Here is a 21,360-nt window from a genome sequence, read left to right as displayed (position 1 = left end):
ATTGGCTTCAACCTTAACATTAAAATGAAGGCTACAGAGCAATTTAAATAGAGAGAGAGGAAACTGACATGCGACGCCATATTACAAAAATATGCGTTCTGTTATTCAAGGAAAAAATTTGAATTTCCCGCTCTCAAATGAAGTAAGAAAATGGCATGGTGGTGACTTACGTAACCTTCATCATCTCAGCATCGTCAAAAAAAAATATGAATAGACGCATTTCAATTCAATAGTCAACAAGTTCATTCAAGATAAAAACGCAACTGTTGAACTGCCGTTAGATTAACACGTCGAGGAGGTGAACTTCCAGGAATTTATCCTGAATTCTGTTTCGATGGAACAGTCGCCAAGACGTTTCACGTGCAAGAGGCCAAGGAGAAGTGAATTCGCGCTGTCTGAAGTAACGGACGCTTTGAAAAACGCTGTCATCAACAACAACAACAACAGTCCTTCACCTGCGATTACGAAACCCGTCCGAGGCAGCATGCCTGTCCCAGGGACGCAGAATAAAACCTGCATCGAGATCTCAATCGACTTCCCAGATGTGTTGTCCAACATTACGTGTTCTGAACTTCTCATTGAACTTGTCAAATACATTTTGTTCATGAAAGAACAAATTCCCTACCAGTACAACCAGTTGAAGGACGGGGTGGACAGAAAAAAGAGATGGGATTCAGAAAAGGTAGCGAATTAACTTGCCCTGTTGAAGATATCAGGAGAGCTTATGAAGGTTTGTTTAATTTCAGCTCAAAGTTTCATCATCATCTGTGGCAGTTGATAAGCCAACAGCTATTTTGGCTGAAAAACACTACAGGAAAGCTTGCAAAGCCATCGAGGTTTTAGAAAAAACGTTCGACGTATGTAATTTCATAATTCATGTTCATACTTCATTTTTTTAATGTTTCCCTTGCAATTACAGAGTATTAGGCAGGAGGTAGGCACTGCGGACAAATTTGCAGTAGTGATTGGAGCCACTGTAGCCTCTCCTCAAGAATTATATCTAGTTGAGTTGCCGCAACTATTGCAAGTTCCACAAGGATCTCCTCCTTCCAGGAGATGTCTCACCCGACTGATCAGGTATAAAACAAAACTTTGTTAAACATTCATTAGTCTAATGATCAACTCTTCAGGGAATTGATGGCCTCGGAAGGAATTCAAAAGCTCTTGGGAAAGTCTTCACACCCTACAAACACATTCCTCCTTATGCACAAGACTGGCTCCAGTGAAAACTCGAACTTTGAACCAAAACCCAACTACTCCTTGCCACAGAGGACTAAACGTGTTGTGATCAAATTCAAGCAGCCACCGAACGTGGAGAAACCTAGCAACTTCCAGATTTACAGTGATGACGAGTCTGAGAAAATGGAGTGTGAATCGCAGTTGAGCAGAGGTATTTGGTTCCAACCTAAATCATTTGTCACTGGCTTCAAAGACTGCTGGATTGGAGATGAGTGTGCCACAAATATTTGGATGAAAGTCTGATTCATAAGAAAATGGTTCAAAACCGCAGCATTAAAGTTACGATTCTGCTAGGCTCGTAGGCTCCTTAATTTAATGCAGTTCAGTGATCCTTTTGAACAGAAAATCTTCAAGGGTGTATGCATAATTTCATCGACCATAAAACTCGAAAACAAAGATGCTCACGCACCAAGAGAATCTGGATTAATTTTGGTGTTTTGATAATACTTTTTTATAATTTTGGCTTTAGAGTCAACTTTTCTGCTATGCATCTCAATAGGGAATGGTAAGAGACAAAGAGCAGATCTCATTTATGATTTTATACATATTCAAAATTAACTGTAAGTATGGTTAAGGTACATAAAGCTGTCAGATGTCTATTTCGTCCAGTGCTTTTAATTTTGGTTGAAACACATAATCAGAATTATATTAAGCCGTAAATAAATTTTCGCGGGTCGCAATGTGATGCTGTTCTATGTGCATTATCATCCAAAATGTACTTCAATAAATCGAAAATTTCCTCAAGTGCGAGACGTTTTATTTCTGGTATAATTATAATTGATCAGGAGCCAAAATATTCTATTCGAAAGGTATGCTACTTTGTAAGGCTCTGGGCGCATGTGAGCCTGTTACCTTGTACGCCCTCTTCGCCTCCCACACCCAACTAGCAACCTCTGAATAACACAAGGGACGCCACAAACACGCATAACAAGTCTTCGCAAATACTCCTCTTTTAAATCGTTTAATGCTCTAGTGTCAACAAATCAGCATTTGCAATTCAAACCTGGCTTGTTGTTCTAGGCATATTTTAATTTCTTATCAGTTGGCAAGCAGAATTTCTTTATCAGTTTCGCGGACTGCAAGAGCAAGTCACTGCTCACAACAACTACTACGACATTCTATTCTTTTTAGAAAATCGCGAAGTTCCCTCATTGACACTTCACACAAGATGAGCAGCCAAATCAAGGTATATTTTTGTGCTTACAAGAAAAAGTCAATTTATTCCAAAGCTGGTATTGAAGGACACAACGCCGGAATTAGTGGTCGTTGACACTGATCCCGGTACAGACGATGCTTTGGCCCTTTACATGCTCCTGGCCGCTGACGAGAGGAAGATGGTCAAATTATTAGCAGTCACAATTGTTGATGGAAATACAAATGCAGATCACGGCTCGAGAAATGCCTTGCGGGTCTTGAAATCTGTTGGCCGACTGGAGGTAATTGCACACCTGTCAATAAATCACGGTTATAATTTTTTTTTGATGATGTTCCAACAGATTCCCGTACACAAGGGCTCTCCTGACCCCATTATTTTGGAGCCGGTCCCTAAAGACAAAAGCCGTGTCACCCACGCAGGCTACCATGGTGAAGATGGATTTGGTGGTGCCAAGTTTGACAAAGAACCAGACATGGGGCTGCTGCAAGACGAGACCGCAGTTCTGGCCCTGATCAAACTGGCAAAAGAACATAAAGGTGCAGTGACAACTACGGCTTTTCATTCGGAGCATTTCCTAACTTCAGTCACTATGCAGGGAAGCTGAACCTGTTGTGCCTTGGACCGCTCACCAACGTTGCCCTGGCCATGAAGGCTGATCCAGAGTTTGCCTCCAACGTGAAAAATATTTTCATCATGGGCGGCAACACTGCAGGTTGGGATTAAACTCAAATTGCTGTTAAATTGAAGCTATAATTATTCAGTTTCAACTGTTTGTTTGGGAATTTAAGGAAATGATGCCTGGGTCTGGACCAATTAAGAATGAAATTAAGAAAAAAATTCCTTATTGTTCGTTGAAGGTGGAAATTTTCTTATTACTTGTACGTCAGGAAATTAAGAATTCAAATTTAATTAAAATGTAACTTAAAAAGTGATATTTAACATTTATTGGAATTGAAATTTTCACTCCTGACTGTACAAGCTAATAAAAAACATTCCCATCTACCTCTGGAATGTTTCTCAAAATTATTTTACTTGCAGCTGTAGGAAATGCCACATCCACCGCAGAGTTCAACTTTCTGCACGACCCAGAAGCTGCTCACATTGTCCTCGCCAGCGCACAGAGCCACATCACCCTCGTTCCTTGGGAGACTTGCCAGGCCCACGGACTGCCTTACGTAATGAAAATTTCCCATTCACTGCTTCACTTATGACATAAATATCATATTTAGAAATGGAGGACTGAAGATTTTGGATCAGCACAAACAAAGCAAGTGGAGCTGCTAAACAAGATAGAAGCGGCAGTCATTGAAAAAAGCAAAAATCCCACTTGGATTCCGTGCGACTCGTTCATCACTGCTGCGTTCATCGACCCGTCCATTGTGAAGAAGCTTGATGTGTAATTACTCAATTGAATTACCTACATTTTTGTAATTGAGAATTCCCACGCACAGACGTCACCTCACGATCGAGCTGCATGGCCATCGCACCCGTGGACAGGTCGTCATCGACCATCTGAGAGAGTGTGACGATAACGTCAAAGTTGCGAAGGAAATCGACTTGGAAAAGTTCAAGCAGCTGATGTATATGGCTGTGGACCACCCGCACTGCACAATCTAATGCGCCACTGTGGCAAGTACACACCTAGTTCAAAATCTGGAAATCTCAAAAGTTAACTAGGAGATTGTTTACCATATTTGATTGGAAGCAATAAATAAAATATTATTTTTTTATAATATGAGCATATAAATTTAATTAATCTAACTAAGGAATTAAAGTAACATCAGAGTTGTCTGCGATCCACTGCAAATAACAGGCGGTCCTGGTGTAAATTTGAGGCGCTTTGTTCTCACACGCTAGTGGGTATCCTAAGCTGGCTATTCCAATCAACTTCCATTCCAAAGCATCGTTTTCGATGGCCATTGGGCCTCCAGTGTCACCCTGTAAAAGCTCACTTTCAAAAGGGCCCAATGAAAATTTCTGCTCGCATACACTGCAAAATCCTACTGTGCCAAACATAGTTCCGGCGCAAATACTACATTCGGTTATGAGATCTGCTCCATAAGTGTCCTCACACTCCACGTTGGAGATAATGGGCACATCAACGTACTTCAGATAATTACTTGGTATTGGGACAACTAAAAGTTAAAGCGATAGACGTTTTGTTTTGTTGTTACGTAATTTCTCAAAAATCCCACCATCGTCATAAGTTCCCCAGCCAGACAACCTTCCAACTAGGCCTGATAATGTCACGTTTGCCTCTGACAAGGAAGGCAGCTCGATGGGTTTGATATCTGAAAATTACAAAAAATGCGTTTACCTAGGAGTTAAACAGAGACTAGCTTTCATTACTTGGTTGGTTGACCGTGGACGTCAACTTGATCAGAGCAATGTCAAACTTATTTCCCTTGAGATCGAAATTTTCGTGAACGATTTTGTCAGTTGTAAAATCCACCACAAGCCCGACTTCATTGAGATTGTTCCTTTCCTCAGCACCTAAGTGAATCTCAAAACTCTCTGCACTGGAAAAAATAATGAGCCATCTATCCAGAATTGACAGATATGATTTTGTTACTTGTGAATGCAGTGGGCAGCAGTTAATACGTAATTAGGGGAAATCAATACGCCTCCGCAAAATCTTGTAACGTCTATGAAAATGCCAGCTTGGTAAGGGAACTGTCCTTCCGCAGCGGTTTGGCCTCCAATAATCCGGTCGGTTTTTATAAAGAGACTGGACGCCTGATGGAGTAAAACGTAAAATTCAAAATGATCAAGTGCGAAATTCAAAATTTTACTTGCAAAGCGAAGAAAGCCAGGAAGAAAACACTCAGAGGCGCAGCTGAATAGGAGCGAACCATTTCAAATCTCTTGTTGAACTGTTCAGATCAATATTTTCTTTGCCTTTTATATCGAAAATCTCTGCAATCTCTAAGGTAGAAAAACCAAACAATCGCAATATCGATTTCTTATCACTCTTTTTAATTTCATTATTTGACATAGAAAATTAAATGAGAATACGGTTTGCTCACTTTCTTTGTTATTTGCTGTGCTTAATCAATTTAACAATGTAATCAATACACCCAGGAACGTAGAATGAAAGTGGAAAAAGAAGATTAAAAAGGATTTTTATTCAAAGGCAAAGCAATCACGGTCTAATGATAACACCACCGTGGACTTCAAGCCAATCAAGTTGTGAGCTGATCCGGGCAAAACCTTGCGGGCCGATGCCTTCACAGCCGTCGTCGGCGTAGTAACTGGCGATTCCAATCAGAGTTTCGTTTCCGTCATTCTCGACCAGAATCAGAGGACCACCGGCGTCACCCTGTGTTTAATTTTTATTCAATTATTTCAATAAGTTTTGAAGTATTTTTAAACAAACATCGCAAGTGCCATATTGTCCGAAGAACGTGTCAATGCAGAGCTGGCTGGAGTGGTAGAGCAAACCGTAGTAGCTTTCGCACAGTTCTGTGTACAAAGTGGTCACGTCGGCGTAGAGCAAATCGCTGCTGATGCTGTTCTCGCCATCGTAGGTCCAGCCCCAGCCAGCGATGCGCGCTGGAAGCTCCTCGTCGAAGAGCAGATCTTTCTGCGACCATGAAGGCAGGCGAATGGGCTTGATGGCTATAAATTGAAATTTTTATGCCATTTTCCAACATTATGCATAAGACTTCATTTTACTGTCTGTGAATTCAATTCGGGACGGAAACTCGAGAATCGCGACATCATTGGCCAAGTTAAAGTCGGAGTAAGCCTCGTGGACCCTCACTTTCGCTGGGACGATTTTTAGTCTGCCTGGTTCGGTCTCATCGTAGATGTTTAGGGCGCCGAGGGTAATTTCGAATGTTGACCCCCTTCAAGATAATTTTATGGGCCATATAGAAACTCCTCGAAATTTGCATACCCATTGACGCAATGAGCAGCAGTCAGAACGGTGTAGTCCGAAATTAGCACTCCGCCGCAGAAACTCGTTCCGTCGATCAAAATAGCGGATACGTAAGGAAACTGGCCGACAGTGGCGAATGTTCCTCCGACAATTCTATTAGTGTGTCTATAAGCTGTGAAGAATATTGAAATTTGAGCAGGCTTATTGAATTTTAATATCCATAAAATTACTCTTTTTGAGAACAGTAGGTTTGACTCTGTAAGCTGGCTTCACGTTCTGCCAATCGGCAGCCTAAGTAAAAAAATATCTTCATTAATAAAAATTTACAATTTTCTTCAAATTATATAACATCTACTTCAAGAGCAAGCTCGTTGGTAGAATAAATTTGTAAGGATGAATATAGTGTGTGACATACCTCTGATAAGGCTAAAAGAGCCAAAATTGCAACTGCACTTTTCCACATTTCTAATTCACTTTTATGTTAATTATGCGACTTTATTTCTAAATTCAGCTTCTCTTATATAACAAGATATGCGTTATCGTCTTCATCACCATGCAAACGAAATCTTATCGTTCTATTGATGCAAACGTTCAAGAGACAGCACCTGCTTCTTACGAGATTTTGGCTTCGTCTGCGATTTTGTGATACACTCATCATTGGTAATCCCGAAATCAAATGAAAAAATTGGCAATGTATTTTTAGAATCCTTTTAGCAAGCGAGTCAAAATTAGATTGGTTTTTAATAATTTAATATATTAACCAAAGAAAAAATTACAATATCCTCCATATGAGAACAGCACAATAATTTGATGCCTTTTTCTTTAAGTCAATTTTTGACTATTTATATAATAATTATACATACAAGTCAAAAAGGTATTATTTGTCTTGGTTGTTGTTGATTTCAAGTTCTTTAAAACATAACGCATTAACCATTATGATAACAATTAATTAATAGCTTATTCAAAACTAAAAAAATTGATGAGATGTTTCAAATTTAAATTTTCTCAGTTGGTCCTTGTTGAGAAACATTTCTTTTTTGCGTTCAACTTTTGCGGTACACACGAACCCATTTGACCTCCTTTAAATTAATTGAGATCTCCTCTTCTTGTTAAGTAATACTAAAAAACCGTGCCGTGTGCACAGTTTTATCAGCATTGAAGCGAAAAAGCGTCTTTGTGTCTCCAAAGCTCTAAACAAGCTCATGTGACCTTTATCAGGATAACAAAATTGTGAAATAAATTCAGAATCCAAATTGTTTTTTTATACTTTATAGCCGAAATTAACTCATTTTATAAGAGAATCAGCTTCCATATGAAATATTTTGGCTAAAAATGCAAGTCTGTTTTTATACTTTAGCAAATTAGGAAAGTAAAATTTAAAATAATTGCACTGCATTTACTTAAATTCAGCAGAAGAAATATTAATAAATCAATTTATTATAAACAAATAGGAGATTTTAATTTCATATTATGACTGGATTTCCAGCATTTCCATTTTTAAGGCCTATTTTGATCCACTCTACTGTTATGCCTCACAATAATGTTTTTAAGGTATTTTAACTTTTAAAAGCGCGGGGCATTTAGTACAGGGCACAAGCAGCTTGTAGAAAAAAGGAAGTGTTCTGGCGCTTGCGTGAATGCCCACTATTTCTTCACCCCCCTTTAAAAGCCAGCAATAACAAAGCTGACTCTCACTCTTCAGTAGTACAACTACTATTAAGTTGTTCTCCAGCTGACAGCGCAGCGTTTCGAAGGAAGCTTGTAACAACTGTAACACAAAGTAACCTCCGAAAAAATGACAACCAACCTGACAGCTGTTCTACACAAGATCGACGATTTGCGCTTGGTGAGAGATAGTTTTAAAAATATAAATCGAATTCATTTTATATTTTGAGTGTAAATTAATTAATTTTAATATTATCAGGAAGATAGAGCGATTCCAGAACCCCAAGATCATGGTGAGCTTTTTAATAATACGTTATCCAAATCTTTGTTAATAAATAATATAACATTTTAGAGGTTCTCCTGGAGATGGGCAGTGTGGGAATTTGTGGATCTGATGTGCACTACTTGGTTAGAGGTGCCATCGGCGATTTCGTGGTGAAGGCGCCCATGATAATGGGTCACGAAGCGAGTGGAACCGTGGCCAAGGTGGGCAAGAACGTCAAGAATCTCAAAGTTGGTAATAAAACGGCCCGATTTTCTTGGCTGCATCTTATATCGACGTTTCAGGGGACCGAGTTGCTATTGAACCAGGCGTGCCGTGTAAGGCGTGCGAGTACTGCAAACACGGCCGGTACAATCTGTGTGCTGATATCATTTTCTGCGCCACTCCGCCGTGCCACGGAAATCTGTGCCAATACTACACTCACGCAGCCGACTTCTGTTTCAAGTATTAAAAATTATTTCGCCAGAAAGGATTTGAATAATTAAAAAAATGCAGGCTTCCAGACCACGTCTCACTACCAGAAGGCGCCCTTCTAGAGCCCTTGTCTGTCGGAGTGCACGCATGCCGCAGGGCAGATGTCAGACTGGGGTCAACCGTCCTTGTCACAGGCGCTGGACCCATTGGTCTCGTGTCGCTCCTCAGCGCTAAAGCCATGGGCGCTACCAACGTCATTATCACTGGTAATGAAGTAGGCTTTAATTGCTTTACCGATTGGAAGAGATGTAATTTAAATATTCAAGCATTTAATAATGACACTGCACTTTGTGTCTGACATCAACCAAAAAAGGAAATTTCACTTTTTCTGTTGGGTATATAAATTGAAAAAAATCGCTTATCCACTTAAATTAAAAAAATTATACACCACCGTGAATGTTTTTCGGGCCGCGGCGATTAAGTGCTCGTATCGGTCAAGCCCCGTGGCCCGTTTTTTGCCATTTGAATACATCTTTCATTTGTACACTTTGAACTTTCTCTCGTTTCCACGATTCTATCATTGTGTCTTCACCTATTTGTAATAGCAGAGCCTTTTACCGAGTTTCTGGTTCAAGTCATAATAATTTTAAAAATTTTAAAAATGATTTCTGGAAAAATAGAGGCATTTGAAATTTGGAAAATATTTTTCAAGACTAAAAATTAAATAATTATAATTCGACTGATCAATTAATGTCACAAATGCTTATTTTATGCCTTTCATTGGTCGGTGAGAAAAAATATGTGTACAAATCAACAACCCTATAGCTTATTTAAATAATTTAAATGAGTTTTATCCCCCTTTAGATAATTGTCCACACCATTTTTAGAGATAGCTGAAAAATAGCTTCTATTATTGTCAATTTTACTGTTTTTTTTGTTCAATATGTAAATTAAATAGAGTTTATAATTGCTTTTTAGACATTATGCAAAATCGTCTTGACTTGGCCAAGGAGCTGGGAGCAGACCACACTATCCTGCTTGACAAGGACAGTGATGAAACGGCCATAGTTAAGAAAATCCACGCGCTTCTGGGAAAGGAGCCCGACAAGACCATCGAATGCTCCGGAGCAGAGAGTTCCATCAGGATTGCAATCCAGGTGGGGACCATGAAATATTATTCAAATTTCCATCAATGTTTTCAATTTTCGAATTTCAGGCTACGAAGTCTGGTGGTGTCGTGGTAATTGTAGGCATGGGAAAGCCAAACGTGACCATACCCTTGGTTAATGCCCTGGTTAGGGAAGTGGACATTAGAGGCGTTTTCAGATACGCAAACTGGTAAGTTTGGGATCGATCAAGAGTACTTGGTTTCTAAATTAAAATTGCAGCTACCCCTTGGCCTTGGAGATGATTGCTTCTGGCAAAGTGGACGTCAAGAAGTTGATCACGCACAACTACACTCTGGAGCAGACTCTTGAGGCATTTGAAAACGCCAAGACTGGTGCAGGTGGAGCTGTGAAAATCATGATTCATTGCAAGAAAGAAAACTAAAATTGATCTTGCACCGTTGCGATTCATTAAATGCGAGGAAAGTCGAGACTGTCCTTAATTAAATGTGCGATATGTTATTTACTGTTGCAATGAATGTAAAAATTATATTTTTCAACTCTGACTGAATCGTTTCATTTGTATCCAAAAATTAAGATTTATCTTAATTTATAAATTTATATAAATGGTTTATATTTAAATAAAATATAAACCATCTTGATTCAAAAAGGTGACGCGCCATAGTCATTTAAATCCTTACGATATACTTCGACAAACAAAAAATTTGCGGACTTCTAGGAGAAAAACAGGTTTTAAATACATGAGATGTTAAGAATATATTAATGCCACAAATAATTACTCAAATGCTTTCGAATCTTTTAGCCCACACACGTTTCAAATGGATCTCGTAATATTAATATATTCCAAATCCAGAGCAACACAAGAAAAGTTTCACATTTTCACAGCAAATTGCCGATATGACGTAGCTTGAGGAAAAACCGAGTCAATTATTCGTAGCAAGGCTTGGATAATCACAATGTAATATATACATAAATCAACTCCGCATCCCTCTCAATCACATCAATGCACGCACCAGTCGACCTAGAAACGTGACGCACAGTTAACGGCAGTAAATGAGGTATTTTTGTTGTCTGATGTTGCGGCGAACGAAAAAAAGGAAAGGCAATCAGTAAATAAAACATATATAACAAAATACTTTCGCTAAAAAGGATGATGGGGAAAACTCATTGATTAAAATAAAAATTCGAGTACCTTATTTTAAAGACATTATATATAATTTATTCTGCTGTCTAAAACTATTTTCAGCAATTTTTCGAGAAAAGTATATACGTACAATTTTAATGCGGGGTTTGGAACCCTAGATACAACAGAAGACTGAAATATATATCGCGTTAAACTTTGCGACAGTTTAACGGTCTTAATTATCTTTCAGTGGGGGCTCTCGCACAGCGGTGTTGACAACCACTACATTTATTTTGTTATTATGTCACGCTGTCGTAGATTAAAGGCCCCCCTTTCAATAACATAAAAGGGCAAATATACGCTGAAAAGATGCGCTTTGGTTTCTTTTGCACCTCCAAATTTCGTGTTCTAACCATAAAGATTGCAAAAATTACCCAACTTTGGACTCATCTTGACCTCCTCTGAATGACCACCTGAAGGGTTTAGGAGGCACCCAACCCCTATCATCCCCATAGCTTCAATTTTGTTAGTAACCAACGACCGTTCCTGGCGCCGCTCACGTACATTTTTAAAGCTGTATCGCAACTTAGGGGTGGAAAGCAAACACCCCTTAACCCTTCAACTACTTATAGGAGGTCAAGGCAAGTCTAACGGTTGGTAGTTCTTCCAATTCTGACGGTTAGAACCCGAGATTTGGAGGTGCAAAAAGAACCCAAAAACACGAAAATAGGTAATAAATCCAATTTCTTGATTTTTGCAACTCCAAATCTCGGGTTTTAACCGTCACAATTGTAAAAACTACCAACCATTAGACTCCTCTCGACCTACCCTAACCAGCTGAAAGGTTTAGGGGTGCTTTTACCCCCTACCCCTAAGACGCTACACTTTTTTTACTTTTTTGAGGGGGTTGAAGTACATAAACTTTGGGGTAGGGGGTAAAAGCACCTCTAAACCTTTTAGCTGGTTAGGGTAGGTCGAGACGAGTCCAACGGTGGGTAGTTTTTGCAATTCTGATGGTTATAGAACCCGAGATTTGAGACTTGCGAAAATGACAATATTTGAAAATTTATATTTTCTTCTCGCGCGCCGCTATTACTTGAAAAGTTTGAGACCAAACAAAATTTAAAGCACACCGCTGGAAAGCTCGTTTATTTTTCTAGGTAATGATATGCATAACTTGTGGGGTTACAGATCAAATTCCGACGTAAATTACGAAAGTAAAATCGGCGGATGATGTTGTCGTCGTGCTGGACGCTCGACACGAATCCTTAAATTCAATATATCTCGCGATCTATGAGAGTGCCCATCGATTTCTCTTGACCATTCGATTCTACGCATTCAGGGCTACATTTTTTACGTTTTCATGAAAAACTCCGAGGGGGTGTATTTTGCGATTTTTTTAAACAAACATTTTGCATGCGAATTTGTGACCTTATGACCTACAAAATTTTGACCAACGGCAAACTTGTTCTACTTAAAAAGTTACGTCTGAAGGTGAAAAAACCACATCAAAATTCCAATCTGGACCGAAGATAACTTGATATTTCGGATTTACTATCTGAAATTATTTATTTCCGAAAATCGCGATTTCCCAACAAAAGCCCCCCAATTTTTTGCTCAAAATTTCAGGTTACACCCTATGAAACACCTCTAACAACATATGTAAAATTCAGGATGGGCAAATAAAGTCGGTAAAAATTGACAATTACCCTTAATCCTATCGCGAAAATCGTCAACAGAAATAATATATTTTATTAAATGCAAAATATAACGAAAATTTTGAGCTATGGAATGTTTTACATTTTATTTTACTGAGTTATTGTTTTAATTTGCATTTAAACATATTTTTTAGTGTTTGAAGAAGGGACAGGGTGGTGATTAAGAAGGAATTTTAGATAGTTTTAAATATTTCTAAGCCTTGTGGAATCATGTTAATTTTTTTTATCAAAATTCAAGCTATAGCGTTTAAAGGGGATGGGGTACGCACCTCCTTAACACTTAAACTACTCAAAGGCGGTCGAAACGAGTTCAACGGTTGAAATTTTTTTAATTCCGACGGTTAGAACCCGAGATTTGTAGTTGAAAAAATTTGCGAAATTTAAATTATTCCTTTTTTTCGTGTTTTGCTTTTCAGCGCTTTAAAACCTGACTGCAAGCAACGTTTTTTAAAACACAAACACACACGGCATAATATTGAAAATTCAAACTACACCTATACGTTAAAATGTGTAGCTCACAGCTTTTAATTAGACCAACCATAGGTTATTTTTAATTAAAACTTTCGAAATAATTTCATTTCAGATCACAAGATGAAATTCCAAATCTCCTATCGACACTCAAGTTTCTGTGCTTTTTCTACATAATGCAAATAAAAATAATGATAACGAAACCGATGTGAGAGTCAGTGAAAGTTAAAAAAATACTATACCTTTCAGCCCACGCAAAATTCACGCTGCTGAAAAAAATAATATGCAGACTTATGTGTGGATTTTTAATTAGCAGGTGGAGATGTAACGTTAAGTTTAACAGATACTGTTTCATTTTAGCGGAGAGAAAATTCAAGGCGATATTTCAAATTCACATCACTTGGATCCTCAAACAAAATGATTAGTAAAATAAAATGAAAATATAAAACTAGGATTCCAACTTGTGAAATTTGAAATTTATGAAAATATATTTCAAATATATTTTATTTTGTAAAACCTGCTCACCGAAACCTGAATTTAGTTATCTCATTATTCACTTTTTGTTCTATTTTGAGTGTTCTGCTGATAAGCATTATTACTACACAAATATTTTTTAAGTCATTCCGTAATGATAAACAAATTAAAAATTTGGTTCCTTTCAAGAGATTAGAACTGAAACAATCAAAACCAAAACGGTATTATGGGCTAGATTATTAAAGCATGTTTTCCTAACTAAAAATAAATTGCGCAACGCAAAAGGGATCACCATTTCCTTTGGCTTTTAATGAGTAATTTCCGCATGACAACCCGCAATCTTCGCGGTGGCTGACAGAGATAGTGTCATCAAGAACCGCTGCTCCGTGCTATCTGCTATTGCAGGTCTTCGCCGGAGCTGCTGGACGGCGCAGCGGAGGAAATAATAATAATTCATTTTCTCCTGAAGAGATAAAGTACGTCGTGCTTGTTGCTACGGAGGACGCATGCCCCACGCGTGCGTGAGTCACCCACCGCGACTGCCGCATACAATTGCATTGCACGTTACGGACCGACAGGAACGGCGCAGTGAGAAGGCGAGAAGTGGGGTCAAAAAACAGCCAGGCAGACACTGATGCGCCAGAGCTGCGTTCGCGAGGAGCTAAATCAGCTGATAGCCACAACAGACGAGGGGCGGCCGAGGAAAAGGGTAGAATTCGCAGGTCCAGAGCCACAGGGGCGACCGCAGGTGAGCAGTGATTGGGTCGGAGAGGACCGCAGGAAAATCGAGAGCGAAGCAAACAGCCCATGGCAACGAAAGCACGGATCGCTCTCGTCTGTGACGCAATTTGTGAAAAGTCAGATTCTGATCTCGGCCCGTTTTTTGCCCGTTTCGGACACATCGCCGTTCTATTCGGGTGGCAATCGAAAACGGGGATCGATTTTGCTGAAGCTTGACCGACCGCGGATGGCCGTGCGTGGAAATTTACAAACAGCGAAGGCCACCGCGCGGCCGACGGCGCGCAATTATTGTTGTCATTGTTATGATTATTTGGTGGCTCGTCCCGCTCTAGTCCCGCTCTCTGTCTGTGCTTTACTATTATACGTGTCGCACCAGTTCGCTGTGTGGCTGGCTAGTCGCTTCGAAAAGACTGAAATGTGGACCTATTTTACAGCAAAAATGTGGCAGAATTTGGAGCCGGGCAGTTCGCCCATCGACTGGTGCGAAAACAACTATAAATTCAGTCCTGTGATTGCTGAATTCACCAACACGGTGAGTGTCCCTTGTAATCTTTCACCCCTCATCAAGATCAGCATGACATTTAAGCATTTGGCAGACACCCAGATAGTTATTTTTGAGGGCCTTCACCATTAGGATTGCAAAATAGACTAAAAATCAATGAATCAATTGCTTTTTCTTTGTCAAAATAATATAAATTAGAACATGATCACGAGAAAAAAATTAATCACATCGATTTTTAAACTGTAGAACCATAAACCATAATGTTTTAAAAGTTCAGACAGTTTTGAGTTTGTAAATTTGTTTTAAATTATCTAAAATAAATTTTAAAATATTCAAAAGTTTCATTACTGCTAAAAAATTATATAACTCAGCGGATGTTCACTGCGCAAATATTCCCCGCATTGCAGTCTTGGTTATGCGGCCTTGCGTATTCTCTAAACGTCTAGGTTTATTTTCATAACTCGATTCAAATCCAAATTAGGTCTGTTGTATTATGCTTAGCTGTCAAGCAGTATTTTAATGCAAATCCTCACTTTGATACTTTGTCGAATTTACGCAATTTAAAATTGGGTCAGCGCTGAACGTTTCTTTTCCGGTACCACGCTGCTTTAAAGCCATGCCTTTCACTGATAATTATTTGCTGCGTGAGGTTCAGGGGTCAACGCGCACGCAAGTTTCAACACTCATCAAAACACGTCAATGCGTCCACTCGTTCAATACGCACCCCGCTATAATATTTTATGCGACTCTGATGTCAAATGACGATATTTTGTTTATCTCTTTTGCAGTTTAGCAACATATTGTTCTTCCTAATGCCACCAGTGCTTATCCACTTATTCCGTGAATACGGCCGATTTGCTAACCCCGGAATCCACGTGATCTGGATTTTGCTGATGGTGGTGGGACTATGCTCAGCCTACTTCCATGCGACCCTCAGCTTTATCGGCCAGCTCCTGGACGAATTGGCCATCCTGTGGGTGTTGGCCGCCGCTCTCGCCATGTTTTTCCCAAGGCGTCACTTCCCCGGCATTTTCAAAAATGACAGGTATAGATACTATGATTTATGTATTCATTCAATTAAATTTATCACTCCAAATCAAGTCAATAAAAATACAGCAAATCGCATTAAATTATTTAAGATATAAGTAGTGTTAGCGAAAATCCCGCCGAAACTAATGATAAATAGAGAAAAAATTGTAGAACACCGTCTCAATTTTTTATATTTCAGGCGCAAGTTTGGTTACACGATCATATCTTTGGCGGTTGTGGCCACTGGACTGGCATTTTTGTACCCCTTTGCCAACGCTTTCGCTTTGATGGGATTCAGCATTTTGGTCGTTGTTCTGCTCGCCACTGAGTTGCGGAGGTTTGTATTTACTTTGAGTAATTTTGAAAAAAGTGGCTTGTGGAATTGGTCTCATTTCTTATCTGTGTGTGACCTAAACAAGACAATGTTAAATAGGACAATACCATTCCAAATATATATCACAAAACAACATGAATCCGTTTATTCGATTGTGAGTAGAATTCGGTGGTGTTGAAATTAAAAGAACAAAGTGTTCCCTTTCATGTCATTGAATTTTAAACTGACAATAGCCGACTAGAGCTTTCCACAGGCTTGTTTATTCTGATCTGTTTGCCTGCTTGATAATCTTTGTTCAAAAGCCACAAAACTTTTCTGGTCAAAATGTTTAATTTTTATCAGAATGTTTGTTTGCTGTTTTTATTGGTTTAAAATATGTAGATCAGTCAACAATTAGTTTAACTTTTCTCACTCAATCTTAGAGAAAAACAAAAATTGAAAACTTCTCAACACTGGTTTCTCCTCATCATTTTCTTTTTTTTTTATGAAAAATTCATTGGTAAAACAGCCATTGGTGGTTGCATAGAATAATAACAAATTAACCAAATGCAAGGTAGACTGACGACTTGATCAGTTTGCTGAAAATGAACCAATTTGCGTCAGTATATTTATTCGTATTTAATTCGTGCCCTTCAAAAAATTCTTAATTTTTTTCTTCCATAGGAATGTTGACCAGCGGGTGCAACGCTTGGGCAACCGATGCGCGATTGCCTGGGTCGTGGCGACCGTTTTGTGGACCACGGATCGCATGTTCTGTTCTACTTGGCTCTCCCTTGATTTTCCCTATCTGCACGCCCTCTTCCACATCTGCATTTTCATCGTCTCCTACACGGCCTGCGTTCTATTCGCCTTCTTTGCCGTCAAAGACGAAAGACCCGATCTCTGCCCCACCCTCAAGTATTGGCCCCGGGACCACTTTGAGCTCGGCGTCCCTTACATCACGGTTAAGAACGGTAGCCATCAGATTTAGTTGCAAGACGTCGACGCGGCGTCAAATGTGTAAAACAGGGCTACCAGTCTCAGGATAAAATCGCGATGGAGATACGCCCTGAACAGAGATAAATCTCAACTATTTTATAGCTTTAAGGACGCAAGAGTCAAGCAAACAAGTTGGCTTTTGTTGGTTTGAACTGCCAGACACACAGGATTGCAATTATTGCCAAAAAAAAGACCAGCAGAAAAATAGCTCAAGCGTTAAATTGTTACTTAGATGCCACTAAATCTAGCATATTTTAGATTCTGAAAATTTGTATCAAAATGTTGCTTTGATCTGAAAATATGAGCAGTATTTTTAGCAAGTTTATATGCCATTTAGACATGTATTTGTAATGAACTTCAATTACCAAAGTAGTGATAGATGTGATATTGTCAAGAGCATGAATAGTTGACTAGCAAATGATGCTATTTGTTTGCTTTCTATATAATATGTGATTACCAAGTGAAACAAAATTTACGTGATTGTCGAGCAAGCTATGCTGTATAAAAATTTAGAAACGTCAACCTTGCACAATTGTTAAATAAATAATTACAAATTTTATTAAAATGACACAATAGACAAACTTTAGAATATTTAATCTATTTAAGAAAGTTACAGTATAAACAGAAAGCAAGTGCATTTATTTTTAACTTCCTTTCGTGTGGCTGCTTTAAAAAGAGAACAATTTTGTTTTAAGAGTGATATGAAAGATTTACTATGCTGTATGTAATTTTGTGTTGCTAACTTATCATGAGCTGTGTTTGAAAACTTTGCTACTTTGATATATCTATTTTACAACATTATACCAGCTAAATATGCTCCAAAATAAAAACAGCTAGAAAATAAAGCATTTAAACATGTGTTTATTTTAAACACTAAACCAAACAATTATCTATAGTTATGCAAATATTAAATTATTTAGTAAGCTTCAGCTACAGTCAGTGAACTTGAAATTGTATGATGAAATCAACTCTCCACATGTCATGTCTCTGATGATAACACTCGAGTTTCATATATATGGCAACTAATAAAAGTGCAGAGCATGTTTCTTAACCACAGTTGTGCATTTATTGAGAGCAGTGTTTCCTGCAGTAATGCACACCCAATGATAAACACGTTGAGAAAGGGCTAAAAACTGTCTTATTATCAGATTCAGGCGATTTCAAGCCTTAGCGGCGCCAGCAAGATGAGTGTCACTGCATGGGTGAAATTTCACTTTTAGGAGAGTTGCAAATAATGACGTAAAAAAACTTGTTGCGAGGCGGAACCGGCACGAAGAAAAACGTGTTTTTAAGAGGCTACATGTATTTTTAATAACACCTCTAAGTCAGCATGATCTTTCATTTATTTCCCGTACAACATAATGTTTCTATTCTGCATATAGCCGTGCGTAGCCGTTTTAACTCACTATCATAGGGCAAAATTGTCGTGTTATTTTTTTTTTCAAGAAATTGCATACAAAGTCAACCACATTTTAAAATGGTAAAATAATATTGAAATTAAGTAAATGCCGCTATTATTTCAACACATCATGCTGGTTTCTTCAAGTACATGAATATTGCATTATTCAATACCCGCAAACAACTCTCTTCAACTTAAATTGCAACTGGAAAAATCTGGTGAGCGCCCGCTAATGAAACCAAAAAGAAATTCATCGCGCGATTATGAGTCGAGCACTGCAGGTCAGCCAATGAGAAAGGTTCTCTTGGGGGCTCGGCAGCGACTGCTGATTCCCAAGGTGACCCACTCAACTGCGGTGGTGGCATAGCAACCGGCGACAAGCCCACCAGAAGACGTTAGCCTTCGACTTTAGTAAAACGCGCCGCGATGATCGGCAGACTGGCCATAGGCTCCCCGAGTGCGCGTGCCCCTTTTACACACAGATCGAGCATTTAATTCTTGACCTCTTCAAGGCGAACAATTCAGAATTGGCAACTCGATGCATTTGTTGATGAGAAAGTTAGTTAAAATATGATGTTCACGATAAAAACACTTCTTGTAACTCCACTGCCGCGTAATATCAATCATATATATATAGACGTAATCATAAAAAAGAAGCCATATCTGCATGTCTATAGAGCTAAAATTAGAATATATTATATAGAAGTATATAGTTGCTATAGCGATAACGGTGTTAACGCAATGGTTCAAATCGTGTTTCATGCATTTTGGACTTCAGACCTGATTCGTTAATTCAGCACAAGAGACTTTTCACCGAGATAGAGCCGCGATAACCTTATCAGTAACTCTCTACGAGCGAGGGCCTCTCATAGGGATAAAGGTCTTTGATGCGTCACTTAACGAAAATTAACACTTAAGCACTTGTTTGCTCCTCACTTGGCATCTCCTTTCTAATTATTTCCATTTTGCAAGTGTAAGTGCACTGATTGGTCTTTTGATGGGAGACTTTACTGACTCGCACATCTTATGAAATTGAATAGTAATCTTTTCCCGTTAAAATGAGGATGAGACTGTTTTGTAGAATTTCTAGGAAGTTTTAAAAAACTGGCAAAAATTTCATGTAAACTCACCTAAGCTATTTAGCAAGTGTAAAATAAATTTTCGCAATAAACAGAAGAATGAATAAGTATAATTAAGTTGATTGGAAGGAACCAATGATAAACCAAATTCAATGCTTGTGCAATGATTAATGAACATCCTGGGCGACCGATGTTAAAAGCACATCTTTGACATCAAGAAGAAAATCATTTTATCAAGAAAATTTGATAAGGCCGTGAGTAAATGTCAAACGATAACTTCCTAGTGTACATCGTTAAAGGAAGCAAATAAAAATTTGGGTCTTGGGTCGTTCAGACATCCATTCAATACAGTAACCGGATGAAACGCTCGTTTTGTATTTTTTTAGGTTAAAAATAATTAAAAAAAAAACTGCTGACTGCCCTCCAAGAACAGAATTCGACGCGCACATCTGGTAGTTTGTATCAAAAACAATTGCACGATTTGTCCATCCTTGGATATTACAAACTAATTAAGGAAATGTAAGAGACTTTTCAATTAACCCCTCCCCACGAACTTACAGTTGCCAAAGGTTACAACTATGTATAGCAAAACACTTAAAGTCCGATTTTATATAAGGATACAAAAAAGCTTAGCTGCTGATAAGATTGGAGGACTAGGAAGAACACGCAACTCATCGCACAAAAGGCGAAAAACAACTTGCGAAATTGAAAAGTGTGCGCACGAGAGAGGATTTGATAAAAACGGTCCAAGTTCGCAATTGAATCCGCAGTTGCGTAGTTTGGTTGGTGCTTTGAAGGACATTTGGCTACGAGAGAGTGGCAAAATTATAATGCCGAATGATAATATGGGAGCAGGATTAGTGGCCGCCTCCAGAAATAACACGAAGCACCGAAAACCTTGAAAGCGCGGCGCGACCAGGAAGGAATGCAAAGAGCAACACTCTTCAATGGGTACCTGTCCTAATAATACTTCTAATGAACCGTGGGCTAGAATCTGCATTTTCGCACTCTTTTGTAATTCAAATTCAGTCATCTCGTGGCTTGCTTCTTATACGTAGCCGCTGGGAGTGTCTCCAAGTCGCTTTGCCTATTTCTAGACTGTCCCTCTTTGGCAAACATATACTTTCACTTAACGAACCAATGTTTACATGTTTACTGCGAGACTTCGCGAATCAGGAGTTTTAATTCATAATCAGCACCATGCAGATTCCGCAGCAAATCACAATGTAGCAGTTTATTATTCTGACAATTTAAAAATTATATTAGTTTACGAAAATTGTGTTCTAGTTGTTGGTTTTTCTTTCTCTACAAGTCCTAAACAACCATATTGTGTGACGTAATTTAAAAAAAATTATATGTTAAATGGACAAACAAAAATATATGAGACAATGACGCAAAGGGCAAAGATCGAGTTAAATTATTTTAAAAATAACAAAATATGACGCAAGAAAATTACAAATGTATTGGTGATAATCAATTTGAATTATTAACATATAAAAGTGAAGCGCATTAAAAATGCGTGAGAACAAAATGACTAGACAAAAAGAAACGCAAACGTGTAAATTGTGCTATTAATCTTCCAACAGAAAACCTTGGAAGTTTGTAACAAAAAATACGCAAGATCACTGCCCAACTTTAATAGCAATGTTATGACGACAATTGAGCAAAAAACGCTTTTGAATTTTCGCACTGGCAAATAATAATAGTGTATGCTCATTGTGTGACGCCGGCCGCAACACCTGCTCAAAATC

The 21,360-nt window shown here is 38.6% G+C and overlaps 6 protein-coding genes across 6 annotated transcripts; 4 read left to right on the top strand and 2 right to left on the bottom strand.

The window, feature by feature from the left end:
• Nucleotides 1–192: 192 nt before the first annotated feature.
• Nucleotides 193–1,983, top strand: LOC135945361 (uncharacterized). The gene is made up of 4 exons (XM_065492994.1): nt 193–682; nt 747–857; nt 920–1,077; nt 1,131–1,983. The coding sequence occupies exons 1-4, from the start codon at nt 335–337 to the stop codon at nt 1,480–1,482; spliced, it is 969 nt and encodes a 322-aa protein (XP_065349066.1). The 5' UTR covers nt 193–334; the 3' UTR covers nt 1,483–1,983.
• Nucleotides 1,984–2,149: 166 nt separating this feature from the next.
• Nucleotides 2,150–4,124, top strand: LOC135945360 (uncharacterized). The gene is made up of 7 exons (XM_065492993.1): nt 2,150–2,425; nt 2,481–2,675; nt 2,736–2,931; nt 2,991–3,107; nt 3,434–3,570; nt 3,625–3,791; nt 3,847–4,124. Exons 1-7 carry the CDS (start codon nt 2,408–2,410, stop codon nt 4,010–4,012), a joined length of 996 nt encoding a protein of 331 aa, XP_065349065.1. The 5' UTR covers nt 2,150–2,407; the 3' UTR covers nt 4,013–4,124.
• On the bottom strand, nt 4,089–5,331 carry LOC135945364 (brachyurin-like). The gene is made up of 6 exons (XM_065492996.1): nt 5,188–5,331; nt 4,968–5,131; nt 4,745–4,914; nt 4,591–4,686; nt 4,385–4,530; nt 4,089–4,333 (listed from the first exon to the last, which is right to left on the bottom strand). The coding sequence occupies exons 1-6, from the start codon at nt 5,248–5,250 to the stop codon at nt 4,157–4,159; spliced, it is 816 nt and encodes a 271-aa protein (XP_065349068.1). The 5' UTR covers nt 5,251–5,331; the 3' UTR covers nt 4,089–4,156.
• Nucleotides 5,332–5,500: 169 nt separating this feature from the next.
• Nucleotides 5,501–6,953, bottom strand: LOC135945362 (brachyurin-like). The gene is made up of 6 exons (XM_065492995.1): nt 6,691–6,953; nt 6,506–6,566; nt 6,294–6,447; nt 6,071–6,243; nt 5,772–6,013; nt 5,501–5,714 (listed from the first exon to the last, which is right to left on the bottom strand). The coding sequence occupies exons 1-6, from the start codon at nt 6,736–6,738 to the stop codon at nt 5,538–5,540; spliced, it is 855 nt and encodes a 284-aa protein (XP_065349067.1). The 5' UTR covers nt 6,739–6,953; the 3' UTR covers nt 5,501–5,537.
• A 1,007-nt stretch (nt 6,954–7,960) lies between these two features.
• LOC135945359 (sorbitol dehydrogenase-like) lies at nt 7,961–10,309 on the top strand. Its single transcript, XM_065492992.1, has 8 exons — nt 7,961–8,121; nt 8,200–8,233; nt 8,293–8,457; nt 8,508–8,667; nt 8,719–8,903; nt 9,616–9,794; nt 9,854–9,975; nt 10,026–10,309. Exons 1-8 carry the CDS (start codon nt 8,071–8,073, stop codon nt 10,186–10,188), a joined length of 1,059 nt encoding a protein of 352 aa, XP_065349064.1. The 5' UTR covers nt 7,961–8,070; the 3' UTR covers nt 10,189–10,309.
• Nucleotides 10,310–14,022: 3,713 nt separating this feature from the next.
• Nucleotides 14,023–17,985, top strand: bwa (alkaline ceramidase). The gene is made up of 5 exons (XM_065493905.1): nt 14,023–14,295; nt 14,723–14,820; nt 15,579–15,835; nt 16,019–16,156; nt 16,817–17,985. The coding sequence occupies exons 2-5, from the start codon at nt 14,728–14,730 to the stop codon at nt 17,121–17,123; spliced, it is 795 nt and encodes a 264-aa protein (XP_065349977.1). The 5' UTR covers nt 14,023–14,295; nt 14,723–14,727; the 3' UTR covers nt 17,124–17,985.
• The last annotated feature ends 3,375 nt before the right edge of the window (nt 17,986–21,360 follow it).

This window comes from Cloeon dipterum, chromosome X (assembly GCF_949628265.1).
Source record: "Cloeon dipterum chromosome X, ieCloDipt1.1, whole genome shotgun sequence".
In the NCBI taxonomy this organism is placed as follows: Eukaryota; Metazoa; Arthropoda; class Insecta; order Ephemeroptera; family Baetidae; genus Cloeon; species Cloeon dipterum.
Note: the sequence above shows the minus strand (reverse complement) of the source record. Positions and strands in the feature narration are given on the sequence as shown.

Excerpts from the sequence above, each read along its gene's own strand:
- LOC135945362 (XM_065492995.1), bottom strand. The coding sequence starts at position 6,738 with ATGTGGAAAAGTGCAGTTGCAATTTTGGCTCTTTTAGCCTTATCAGAG. Across the intron at positions 6,567-6,690 it reads CTCTTTTAGCCTTATCAGAG|GCTGCCGATTGGCAGAACGT; the intron begins GTATGTCACACA and ends TTTTTTACTTAG. Across the intron at positions 6,244-6,293 it reads GCTGCTCATTGCGTCAATGG|GGGGTCAACATTCGAAATTA; the intron begins GTATGCAAATTT and ends ATTATCTTGAAG.
- LOC135945360 (XM_065492993.1), top strand. Across the intron at positions 3,108-3,433 it reads CATGGGCGGCAACACTGCAG|CTGTAGGAAATGCCACATCC; the intron begins GTTGGGATTAAA and ends TTTTACTTGCAG. Across the intron at positions 3,792-3,846 it reads ATTGTGAAGAAGCTTGATGT|ACGTCACCTCACGATCGAGC; the intron begins GTAATTACTCAA and ends TCCCACGCACAG.
- LOC135945361 (XM_065492994.1), top strand. The coding sequence starts at position 335 with ATGGAACAGTCGCCAAGACGTTTCACGTGCAAGAGGCCAAGGAGAAGT. Across the intron at positions 683-746 it reads AGAGATGGGATTCAGAAAAG|CTCAAAGTTTCATCATCATC; the intron begins GTAGCGAATTAA and ends GTTTAATTTCAG. Across the intron at positions 1,078-1,130 it reads TGTCTCACCCGACTGATCAG|GGAATTGATGGCCTCGGAAG; the intron begins GTATAAAACAAA and ends TCAACTCTTCAG.
- bwa (XM_065493905.1), top strand. The coding sequence starts at position 14,728 with ATGTGGCAGAATTTGGAGCCGGGCAGTTCGCCCATCGACTGGTGCGAA. Across the intron at positions 14,821-15,578 it reads TTGCTGAATTCACCAACACG|TTTAGCAACATATTGTTCTT; the intron begins GTGAGTGTCCCT and ends TCTCTTTTGCAG. Across the intron at positions 15,836-16,018 it reads GGCATTTTCAAAAATGACAG|GCGCAAGTTTGGTTACACGA; the intron begins GTATAGATACTA and ends TTTATATTTCAG.
- LOC135945359 (XM_065492992.1), top strand. The coding sequence starts at position 8,071 with ATGACAACCAACCTGACAGCTGTTCTACACAAGATCGACGATTTGCGC. Across the intron at positions 8,234-8,292 it reads TCCAGAACCCCAAGATCATG|AGGTTCTCCTGGAGATGGGC; the intron begins GTGAGCTTTTTA and ends ATAACATTTTAG. Across the intron at positions 8,668-8,718 it reads GCAGCCGACTTCTGTTTCAA|GCTTCCAGACCACGTCTCAC; the intron begins GTATTAAAAATT and ends AAAAAAATGCAG.
- LOC135945364 (XM_065492996.1), bottom strand. The coding sequence starts at position 5,250 with ATGGTTCGCTCCTATTCAGCTGCGCCTCTGAGTGTTTTCTTCCTGGCT. Across the intron at positions 4,531-4,590 it reads CTGGGGAACTTATGACGATG|TTGTCCCAATACCAAGTAAT; the intron begins GTGGGATTTTTG and ends TTTAACTTTTAG. Across the intron at positions 4,334-4,384 it reads GCACAGTAGGATTTTGCAGT|GGTGACACTGGAGGCCCAAT; the intron begins GTATGCGAGCAG and ends GAGCTTTTACAG.